The following is a 12,135-nucleotide window of genomic DNA, read 5'->3' on the forward strand; positions in this document are numbered from 1 at the left end:
GAACAGTCATAGCGTATGAGGATGCCACTGAGCCCATCAGATCTGTGCTGACCCCTGAACAATTGGCCTTTTGTGCCATTCCTTGCCAATGGATTCCCATCAATTAATCACTGTGTGTATTTTCAGCCAGGATGGTGAACTGTGAATGCGTCCCGCAGAGACACACTCGAAAACACACACATGTCAAACGACCATGCTGCAGCTGTGCAGTGCCTCTCTCCCCTGCTTCGCCCTGACTGTCTCAGACCACCGTTAACCCTGTCGCTGCTGGGTGCCTGTCTCCCCTGCTTCACCCTGACTGTCTCAGACCACCGTTAACCCTGTCGCTGCTGGGTGCCTCTCTCCCCTGCTTCACCCTGACTGTCTCAGACCACCGTTAACCCTGTCGCTGCTGGGTGCCTCTACACCCTGCTTCACCCTGACTGTCTCAGACCACCGTTAACCCTGTCGCTGCTGGGTGCCTCTCTCCCCTGCTTCACCCTGACTGTCTCAGACCACCGTTAACCCTGTCGCTGCTGGGTGCCTCTCTCCCCTGCTTCACCCTGACTGTCTCAGACCACCGTTAACCCTGTCGCTGCTGGGTGCCTCTCTCCCCTGCTTCACCCTTACTGTCTCAGACCACCGTTAATCCTGTCGCTGCTGGGTGCCTCTCTCCCCTGCTTCACCCTTACTGTCTCAGACCACCGTTAATCCTGTCGCTGCTGGGTGCCTCTCTCCCCTGCTTCACCCTGACTGTCTCAGACCACCGTTAACCCTGTCGCTGCTGGGTGCCTCTCTCCCCTGCTTCACCCTGACTGTCTCAGACCACCGTTAACCCTGTCGCTGCTGGGTGCCTCTCTCCCCTGCTTCACCCTGACTGTCTCAGACCACCGTTAACCCTGTCGCTGCTGGGTGCCTCTCTCCCCTGCTTCACCCTGACTGTCTCAGACCACCGTTAACCCTGTCGCTGCTGGGTGCCTCTCTCCCCTGCTTCACCCTGACTGTCTCAGACCACCGTTAACCCTGTCGCTGCTGGGTGCCTCTCTCCCCTGCTTCACCCTGACTGTCTCAGACCACCGTTAACCCTGTCGCTGCTGGGTGCCTCTCTCCCCTGCTTCACCCTGACTGTCTCAGACCACCGTTAACCCTGTCGCTGCTGGGTGCCTCTCTCCCCTGCTTCACCCTGACTGTCTCAGACCACCGTTAACCCTGTCGCTGCTGGGTGCCTCTCTCCCCTGCTTCACCCTGACTGTCTCAGACCACCGTTAACCCTGTCGCTGCTGGGTGCCTCTCTCCCCTGCTTCACCCTGACTGTCTCAGACCACCGTTAACCCTGTCGCTGCTGGGTGCCTCTCTCCCCTGCTTCACCCTGACTGTCTCAGACCACCGTTAACCCTGTCGCTGCTGGGTGCCTCTCTCCCCTGCTTCACCCTGACTGTCTCAGACCACCGTTAACCCTGTCGCTGCTGGGTGCCTCTCTCCCCTGCTTCACCCTGACTGTCTCAGACCACCGTTAACCCTGTCGCTGCTGGGTGCCTCTCTCCCCTGCTTCACCCTGACTGTCTCAGACCACCGTTAACCCTGTCGCTGCTGGGTGCCTCTCTCCCCTGCTTCACCCTGACTGTCTCAGACCACCGTTAACCCTGTCGCTGCTGGGTGCCTCTCTCCCCTGCTTCACCCTGACTGTCTCAGACCACCGTTAACCCTGTCGCTGCTGGGTGCCTCTCTCCCCTGCTTCACCCTGACTGTCTCAGACCACCGTTAACCCTGTCGCTGCTGGGTGCCTCTCTCCCCTGCTTCACCCTGACTGTCTCAGACCACCGTTAACCCTGTCGCTGCTGGGTGCCTCTCTCCCCTGCTTCACCCTGACTGTCTCAGACCACCGTTAACCCTGTCGCTGCTGGGTGCCTCTCTCCCCTGCTTCACCCTGACTGTCTCAGACCACCGTTAACCCTGTCGCTGCTGGGTGCCTCTCTCCCCTGCTTCACCCTGACTGTCTCAGACCACCGTTAACCCTGTCGCTGCTGGGTGCCTCTCTCCCCTGCTTCACCCTGACTGTCTCAGACCACCGTTAACCCTGTCGCTGCTGGGTGCCTCTCTCCCCTGCTTCACCCTGACTGTCTCAGACCACCGTTAACCCTGTCGCTGCTGGGTGCCTCTCTCCCCTGCTTCACCCTGACTGTCTCAGACCACCGTTAACCCTGTCGCTGCTGGGTGCCTCTCTCCCCTGCTTCACCCTGACTGTCTCAGACCACCGTTAACCCTGTCGCTGCTGGGTGCCTCTCTCCCCTGCTTCACCCTGACTGTCTCAGACCACCGTTAACCCTGTCGCTGCTGGGTGCCTCTCTCCCCTGCTTCACCCTGACTGTCTCAGACCACCGTTAACCCTGTCGCTGCTGGGTGCCTCTCTCCCCTGCTTCACCCTGACTGTCTCAGACCACCGTTAACCCTGTCGCTGCTGGGTGCCTCTCTCCCCTGCTTCACCCTGACTGTCTCAGACCACCGTTAACCCTGTCGCTGCTGGGTGCCTCTCTCCCCTGCTTCACCCTGACTGTCTCAGACCACCGTTAACCCTGTCGCTGCTGGGTGCCTCTCTCCCCTGCTTCACCCTGACTGTCTCAGACCACCGTTAACCCTGTCGCTGCTGGGTGCCTCTCTCCCCTGCTTCACCCTGACTGTCTCAGACCACCGTTAACCCTGTCGCTGCTGGGTGCCTCTCTCCCCTGCTTCACCCTGACTGTCTCAGACCACCGTTAACCCTGTCGCTGCTGGGTGCCTCTCTCCCCTGCTTCACCCTGACTGTCTCAGACCACCGTTAACCCTGTCGCTGCTGGGTGCCTCTCTCCCCTGCTTCACCCTGACTGTCTCAGACCACCGTTAACCCTGTCGCTGCTGGGTGCCTCTCTCCCCTGCTTCACCCTGACTGTCTCAGACCACCGTTAACCCTGTCGCTGCTGGGTGCCTCTCTCCCCTGCTTCACCCTGACTGTCTCAGACCACCGTTAACCCTGTCGCTGCTGGGTGCCTCTCTCCCCTGCTTCACCCTGACTGTCTCAGACCACCGTTAACCCTGTCGCTGCTGGGTGCCTCTCTCCCCTGCTTCACCCTGACTGTCTCAGACCACCGTTAACCCTGTCGCTGCTGGGTGCCTCTCTCCCCTGCTTCACCCTGACTGTCTCAGACCACCGTTAACCCTGTCGCTGCTGGGTGCCTCTCTCCCCTGCTTCACCCTGACTGTCTCAGACCACCGTTAACCCTGTCGCTGCTGGGTGCCTCTCTCCCCTGCTTCACCCTGACTGTCTCAGACCACCGTTAACCCTGTCGCTGCTGGGTGCCTCTCTCCCCTGCTTCACCCTGACTGTCTCAGACCACCGTTAACCCTGTCGCTGCTGGGTGCCTCTCTCCCCTGCTTCACCCTGACTGTCTCAGACCACCGTTAACCCTGTCGCTGCTGGGTGCCTCTCTCCCCTGCTTCACCCTGACTGTCTCAGACCACCGTTAACCCTGTCGCTGCTGGGTGCCTCTCTCCCCTGCTTCACCCTGACTGTCTCAGACCACCGTTAACCCTGTCGCTGCTGGGTGCCTCTCTCCCCTGCTTCACCCTGACTGTCTCAGACCACCGTTAACCCTGTCGCTGCTGGGTGCCTCTCTCCCCTGCTTCACCCTGACTGTCTCAGACCACCGTTAACCCTGTCGCTGCTGGGTGCCTCTCTCCCCTGCTTCACCCTGACTGTCTCAGACCACCGTTAACCCTGTCGCTGCTGGGTGCCTCTCTCCCCTGCTTCACCCTGACTGTCTCAGACCACCGTTAACCCTGTCGCTGCTGGGTGCCTCTCTCCCCTGCTTCACCCTGACTGTCTCAGACCACCGTTAACCCTGTCGCTGCTGGGTGCCTCTCTCCCCTGCTTCACCCTGACTGTCTCAGACCACCGTTAACCCTGTCGCTGCTGGGTGCCTCTCTCCCCTGCTTCACCCTGACTGTCTCAGACCACCGTTAACCCTGTCGCTGCTGGGTGCCTCTCTCCCCTGCTTCACCCTGACTGTCTCAGACCACCGTTAACCCTGTCGCTGCTGGGTGCCTCTCTCCCCTGCTTCACCCTGACTGTCTCAGACCACCGTTAACCCTGTCGCTGCTGGGTGCCTCTCTCCCCTGCTTCACCCTGACTGTCTCAGACCACCGTTAACCCTGTCGCTGCTGGGTGCCTCTCTCCCCTGCTTCACCCTGACTGTCTCAGACCACCGTTAACCCTGTCGCTGCTGGGTGCCTCTCTCCCCTGCTTCACCCTGACTGTCTCAGACCACCGTTAACCCTGTCGCTGCTGGGTGCCTCTCTCCCCTGCTTCACCCTGACTGTCTCAGACCACCGTTAACCCTGTCGCTGCTGGGTGCCTCTCTCCCCTGCTTCACCCTGACTGTCTCAGACCACCGTTAACCCTGTCGCTGCTGGGTGCCTCTCTCCCCTGCTTCACCCTGACTGTCTCAGACCACCGTTAACCCTGTCGCTGCTGGGTGCCTCTCTCCCCTGCTTCACCCTGACTGTCTCAGACCACCGTTAACCCTGTCGCTGCTGGGTGCCTCTCTCCCCTGCTTCACCCTGACTGTCTCAGACCACCGTTAACCCTGTCGCTGCTGGGTGCCTCTCTCCCCTGCTTCACCCTGACTGTCTCAGACCACCGTTAACCCTGTCGCTGCTGGGTGCCTCTCTCCCCTGCTTCACCCTGACTGTCTCAGACCACCGTTAACCCTGTCGCTGCTGGGTGCCTCTCTCCCCTGCTTCACCCTGACTGTCTCAGACCACCGTTAACCCTGTCGCTGCTGGGTGCCTCTCTCCCCTGCTTCACCCTGACTGTCTCAGACCACCGTTAACCCTGTCGCTGCTGGGTGCCTCTCTCCCCTGCTTCACCCTGACTGTCTCAGACCACCGTTAACCCTGTCGCTGCTGGGTGCCTCTCTCCCCTGCTTCACCCTGACTGTCTCAGACCACCGTTAACCCTGTCGCTGCTGGGTGCCTCTCTCCCCTGCTTCACCCTGACTGTCTCAGACCACCGTTAACCCTGTCGCTGCTGGGTGCCTCTCTCCCCTGCTTCACCCTGACTGTCTCAGACCACCGTTAACCCTGTCGCTGCTGGGTGCCTCTCTCCCCTGCTTCACCCTGACTGTCTCAGACCACCGTTAACCCTGTCGCTGCTGGGTGCCTCTCTCCCCTGCTTCACCCTGACTGTCTCAGACCACCGTTAACCCTGTCGCTGCTGGGTGCCTCTCTCCCCTGCTTCACCCTGACTGTCTCAGACCACCGTTAACCCTGTCGCTGCTGGGTGCCTCTCTCCCCTGCTTCACCCTGACTGTCTCAGACCACCGTTAACCCTGTCGCTGCTGGGTGCCTCTCTCCCCTGCTTCACCCTGACTGTCTCAGACCACCGTTAACCCTGTCGCTGCTGGGTGCCTCTCTCCCCTGCTTCACCCTGACTGTCTCAGACCACCGTTAACCCTGTCGCTGCTGGGTGCCTCTCTCCCCTGCTTCACCCTGACTGTCTCAGACCACCGTTAACCCTGTCGCTGCTGGGTGCCTCTCTCCCCTGCTTCACCCTGACTGTCTCAGACCACCGTTAACCCTGTCGCTGCTGGGTGCCTCTCTCCCCTGCTTCACCCTGACTGTCTCAGACCACCGTTAACCCTGTCGCTGCTGGGTGCCTCTCTCCCCTGCTTCACCCTGACTGTCTCAGACCACCGTTAACCCTGTCGCTGCTGGGTGCCTCTCTCCCCTGCTTCACCCTGACTGTCTCAGACCACCGTTAACCCTGTCGCTGCTGGGTGCCTCTCTCCCCTGCTTCACCCTGACTGTCTCAGACCACCGTTAACCCTGTCGCTGCTGGGTGCCTCTCTCCCCTGCTTCACCCTGACTGTCTCAGACCACCGTTAACCCTGTCGCTGCTGGGTGCCTCTCTCCCCTGCTTCACCCTGACTGTCTCAGACCACCGTTAACCCTGTCGCTGCTGGGTGCCTCTCTCCCCTGCTTCACCCTGACTGTCTCAGACCACCGTTAACCCTGTCGCTGCTGGGTGCCTCTCTCCCCTGCTTCACCCTGACTGTCTCAGACCACCGTTAACCCTGTCGCTGCTGGGTGCCTCTCTCCCCTGCTTCACCCTGACTGTCTCAGACCACCGTTAACCCTGTCGCTGCTGGGTGCCTCTCTCCCCTGCTTCACCCTGACTGTCTCAGACCACCGTTAACCCTGTCGCTGCTGGGTGCCTCTCTCCCCTGCTTCACCCTGACTGTCTCAGACCACCGTTAACCCTGTCGCTGCTGGGTGCCTCTCTCCCCTGCTTCACCCTGACTGTCTCAGACCACCGTTAACCCTGTCGCTGCTGGGTGCCTCTCTCCCCTGCTTCACCCTGACTGTCTCAGACCACCGTTAACCCTGTCGCTGCTGGGTGCCTCTCTCCCCTGCTTCACCCTGACTGTCTCAGACCACCGTTAACCCTGTCGCTGCTGGGTGCCTCTCTCCCCTGCTTCACCCTGACTGTCTCAGACCACCGTTAACCCTGTCGCTGCTGGGTGCCTCTCTCCCCTGCTTCACCCTGACTGTCTCAGACCACCGTTAACCCTGTCGCTGCTGGGTGCCTCTCTCCCCTGCTTCACCCTGACTGTCTCAGACCACCGTTAACCCTGTCGCTGCTGGGTGCCTCTCTCCCCTGCTTCACCCTGACTGTCTCAGACCACCGTTAACCCTGTCGCTGCTGGGTGCCTCCTCATATACACACACCCACAAACAGAAACACACTCCCCAGCTCACACACTCCCCAGTTCACACACTCCCCTGCTCACAGTTAACACATTCCCCAGATATCACACCCCCCAATTCACACACTCCCCAATTCACTCATTCCCCAGTTAACACCATCTCCAGTTGACACATCCCCCAGTTAACACACTCCCCAGACAACCAACTTGACAAGTAGAATTATTGAACTTTCCAGGACAAGAGGCCATTTAACCCATCAAAACTGTTAACGGCTCCTGAAAGAGCCACCCAGTCCGTCCCATTCTCCAGCCGTATCTACACATCGCTCTCAATTCATCCCTTTCACATACAGATGCAGGGCTCTTTTGGACCCTCCTGCCTTCCCTCATTCCTGGCAGCGCATTCCAAATCCCACAACACTCTGATGGAAGAATGTTTCTCCTCATCTCACCTTTGCTGACAATCGTGAAATTGCGACCCCGAGTTAATGACATAACAACAACTGTGAACAGAATACTTTGCCCTGCCAAGAACGTTCATCATTTTGAACAGCCCAATAAGGTCACGAGGTAATCTCCTTTATTGCAAGGACAATAAGCCCACTCTCTCTCATCTTTCCTTGGATCGAAAATCCCTCATTCCTGGCCCCATTCCAGTAAATCTCCTTTGCCCTCTCTCTCCAGAGTTTCAATACCTTGTTCTGGATTGACTGTGTCCAGATCCGGTTGCCCTGTTATGGGAAGAATATTATTAAACTGGAGAGAGTTCAGAAAAGGTTTAACAGGATGGGTTTCAGTTCTCAAAATAGACTGCATGGGCTCGGACCTTTTCCGCTGGTGTATGTAGGAGATTGAGGGGTGACCTGACCGAGGTTCATAAAGTCGTGAGGGGTAGAGATAAGGTGAATGACAAACGTCTTTGCCCTCGGGTGGGGGTGTTCAAAACGAGGGGGCATATTTTTGAGGTGAGAGGGGAGAGATTTCGGACGTGAGGGGCAAACCTTTTCCATTGACAGTGGTTTGTGTGTGGAATGAAGTGGTGGATGTGGTACAGCTAAAAGGTTTAATAGGCAACGAAATAAGAACGTGAAAAGATGGGTTTGGAGCAATATGGGCCAAGTGCAGGCGAGTGGGAGAGTGTCGTTTGGGATTATAGTCGGCAAGGACAGGTCCCAAGCCTTAGCTCATGTCTTGCATTTGAGATATTCTTCCTGATTCCTGGCGTTATTATTCTTATTCCGGGATGCGCCATGGGCCACCTTTTACTTTCTGATTTTCTCATCAATAATCTTCGTCATCCCGAGTGCTCTAGCTTTGCATACCCTGTCTTTATTTCTTCTGGGGATGTAGCTAACCTGCACCCTCGTAAGTTCTCTTTTAAAAATCTCCCATTTCCCATCCATCAGAATGCATTCCCGATCACCCTGCTCCAATTCAACTTTTAGACCTTTTCCGGATTGGGATCTTAGTCCTTGATTGACCTTTTGTCCTTTTCTAACTTAACGGTGTGTTATGATCACTATTTCCCAAATACTCCCCGACTCGGACACTGTCCACTTGGCCTGTCTGATTTCCTCGGGCCAGATCTAGCACATGTTCCTGGCTGGTCAGACCTGGTTCCAGGCAGTGCGACTGCACACGTTTCTTTGTCCACTGTCAAGACTCTGGCCTTCCCTCACTTATTTTATCTTATTCCCCACCTTCTTTTGTTTTCTCCCTTGCTGGTATTTCTAAAACCATCAGACAACACACAACCCCCTGCCTCACAAATTCCAATCCAGCCCCCACTACAATATTGACTCTCTCAGCCAGGTGATTAGTTCCATTTCTGCTCCGGTTAAACCCTGGATCCATGATGGCCACTCCATCCATTATTTTTCTTTCTCACTGTCTCTTTTTTATTCCTCTTTTGTCTTTCTTTCCTCCGTCTCTCTTTCCTCGGCCTCCGATCTCCTGGTCTCAAAACTCCTGACCACCGACATCCCAGTTTCCGATGTCCTGGCCTCCGACCTCCAGTCCTCCAACTCTCGACCTGCAGGCCTCAGAACTCCCGGCGTCTGACCTCCCGGCCTCAGGATGGACTCGGTGAGGCGACCCCTTAGCCCAGCGTGTTGATTACTAAGGCCAGTGGGCAGTCTGCCAGCGCAGTGGGGAGTCTTCTCAACCCAGCGTGGCAGCCTCCTGGCTCGGCATTGCGACCTCCCAGCAGCCCACTGAAGCGGTCTTCAGGTCATTTCTGGGCCTGGCATGGTCTCAGCATGGATTTACAGTCTCGAGGTGATCCCAAAGCGATCTCCCAGCATTGTGAACCCTGAGGTAAGGCCTGGCGTGGGCTGGAGGTAAGGTCTGGCGTGGGCTGGAGGTAAGGTCTAGTGTTGTCTGGAGGTAAGGCCTGGCACTGTCTGGAGGTGAAATCTGGCACGGTCTGGAGATGAGGCCTGGTGATGTCTGGAGGTGAGGCCTGGCACGGTCTGGAGGTGAGACCTGGTGGCGTCTGAAGGTGAGGCCTGGTGGTGTCTAGAGGTGAGGCTGGCACAGTCTGGAGCTGAGGCCTGGCATTGTCTGGAGGTGAGGCCTGGTGGTATCTGGAGGTGAGGCCTGGTGCTGTCTGGAGGTGAGGCCTGGCGGTGTCTGGAGGTGAGGCCTGGTGCTGTCTGGAGGTGAGGCCCGGCACTGTCTGGAGGTGAGGCCTGGCAGTGTCTGGAGGTGAGGACTGGCGCTGTCTGGAGGTAAGGCCTGGTGGTGTCTGGAGGTGAGGCCTGCCACGGTCTGGTGGTGAGGCCTGGCACGGTCTGGAGGTGAGACCTGGCACTGTCTGAAGGTGAGGCCTGGCACGGTCTGGAGGTGAGGCCTGGCATGGTATGGAGGTGAGGCCTGGCACTGTCTGACGGTGAGGCCTGGCACGGTCTGGAGGTGAGGCCTGGCACGGTCTGGAGGTGACGCCTGGCACTGTCTGAAGGTGAGGCCTGGCACAGTCTGGAGGTGAGGCCTGGCACTGTCTGGAGTGAGGCCTGGCACTGTCTGGAGGTGAGGCCTGGCGCTGCCTGGAGGCTAGGTGCCAACATGGACTGGGTTGGAAAACAGTTGTTTTGTCCTTTTTTGTTTGTCTCTCCATTTTACAATTTATTCCTAAATCTGCAATGTTAGACTCTTTCACTTCTCGATTTTTTTGAAGAACTGCAATTGGAAAAGCTGTACCCAGGGACCTTCATACCCAAAATGGTGGCGTACGTGGCAATGCGTGAACCTTTCACTGGATGCAGTCCACGTGGCAACAAAGCTAATTCGAATTCAAAACTCTCAGCACTTTCTCCTTTCATAAAAGTGATCCCACTGTCCCAAAAATTGAAACCCCTCCCTTGCACACCATCCCTCAAACCATGCTTTGACCTTTCTGATCTGCCTTTGCCTGTGTGATAGATGGTGACCTTAGTGGTATTACTGTGAGACTCAGCTAATGATCTGGGGAGCTGGGTTCAAATCCTGACATGGCAGCTGGTGGGATTTGCATCCACTAAAAATGTCGAATGATGACATTGGGGAAAAAACCCACCCGGTTCTCTAATATCCTTGGGGGAAAATTCCATCCTTATCTGGTCTGGCCTCCATATGACTCCTGACCCACTGCAATGTGGTTGACTCTCTACTGCTCCCGGGCAATAAACGCTGGCCTCGCCAGAGACTCATGTATCCCATGAACGAATTTGTAAAAAAAGGTGACAGGGAGCATTTCTGAGATGACGATGTGGAAGTCCTGTGTTCTCTCTAACTCCTCCGACTGACCCTCCACACTATCCCCTTCCTATGTTGCTGCAGTGATACAGGGCCTTGGCGGGGTACACCTTGAGTATCGTGTACTGTTTTGATCTCCTAGCCGGGGGAAGGGCATTCTCGCTGTTGAGGGAGTCCAGCGACGGGTCACCAGACTGATTCCCGGGATGGCAGGACTGACATATGAGGAAAACCGGATCGACTGGGCTTGTACTCGCTGGGATTTAGAACAGAGGGGGAGGAATGTCATAGAAACAGATAAAATCCCAGTGGGACTGAACAGGCCGGACACAGGAACGGTGTTCCCAATGTTGGGGGAAGTCCGGAATTAGGGATCGCAGTCAAAGAAGAAAGGGGAAGCCATTCAGGGCTGAGATGGGGAAGAATTTCTTCACCCAGAGAGTTGTGACCCTGTGGAACTTTCTCCCACAGGAAGCCAGTGGGGTCGGTTGGTGAGGTAGATTTAACAGGGAGGTGGGTGTAGCCTTGTGACCAAAGGGATCGAGGGGAGAGGGCAGGAATGGGATTCTGAGATTGCATGGTCAGCCATGATCATCCTGAATGGCCAACTCCTGCACGGATTTCCTATTTCTCTACATTGTTGTTTCCCACATGAACCATAACACTACTTGTTGATCCTTCTTATCCAGATGTTTAGCCAGCTTTTCCGTTATCTCCCGAATCCTTGCATCCGGGAGGCGACGCAGCATATCGGACACACAATCTCGACTATCCCTCAAGCTATTCAGCCACCCACGACTACAACCTTTCTCATCGGCCCCAGCGTCACCTCTGACACCATGCTACTGTGCTTTACCTTTGGGTCACCCAGCCTCGACTCAGTCAGGTTGCTCAATAAATAGGCACGAAAATTTCAGACCCGTGAGATAGTTCCAAGAATTGCTGGGTTTTCTGGACCCGCTGTCTCCTTTTTTGCTTTCGATGAACGGTAACCCATTGCCCCTGCCATCTCTACACTTGGCTCTCATGACGTGGAGTGACCGTGCAAAGAATGCCGAGATACGGACCTTGGGCAGGCAGAAGGGATTGTGGGAGTCATGGTCAGCGCACATCCATGGGCTGAAGGGCCCATTTCTGTGCCGTACTGTTGTACGTCCTCGGACCACACTCAGGTATGTCTCCTTCAGCCAACCTCTCTCCTGCTTGGATGGTGCCCACTGAGGAGAGTCGCTGCTCTCAATCTGCTATGTGTTGTTTAAGGACTGCAACCCTCTGGCTGCTTCAGACACGTGGGGCAATCCTGAATGACTCGTGGATCCAGAGTGCCCACGTTTCACATGTCACGCACATACTTCTTTGCCAGAGGCACTGCCATCTTTACTGCACAATGCTGAGGACCAGCTGTTTTTGACCACAAACGTATTTTCCACCAGGTCCTCTCTCTTTCTGGTTTGAGGAGGGAGGGAGGGAGCAATTTACTGCAGGAATGTGACGTTCAGTGTTCTGTAAAATTGGGTCACATTGCAGGGGTGGAATAATGTACTCCACGGTTAGCTCACCCCGGGATTAACACGGTCTCTGAGTCGCATACTCGCGATTAACACCTGCCCTCAAACAACATGCTCCCCAAAAAACACGCTCCCTGAAAAATCACACCCCCAAACAACACGCTCCCGCAAACAAC

The 12,135-nt window shown here is 56.6% G+C and overlaps 1 protein-coding gene across 1 annotated transcript in view; it reads right to left on the reverse strand.

Moving 5' to 3' along the window:
* Positions 1 to 7,355: 7,355 nt before the first annotated feature.
* Positions 7,356 to 12,135, reverse strand: part of LOC122541574 (glutamate receptor ionotropic, kainate 5-like) — a 31,588-nt gene continuing 26,808 nt past the window's right edge. The window contains exon 4 of the mRNA XM_043678406.1: positions 7,356 to 7,475. Coding sequence (XP_043534341.1) covers positions 7,356 to 7,475 — 120 coding nt within the window. The remainder of the gene's footprint in view (positions 7,476 to 12,135) is intronic.

Source organism: Chiloscyllium plagiosum, chromosome 37 (genome assembly GCF_004010195.1).
Source record: "Chiloscyllium plagiosum isolate BGI_BamShark_2017 chromosome 37, ASM401019v2, whole genome shotgun sequence".
Taxonomy (NCBI): Eukaryota; Metazoa; Chordata; class Chondrichthyes; order Orectolobiformes; family Hemiscylliidae; genus Chiloscyllium; species Chiloscyllium plagiosum.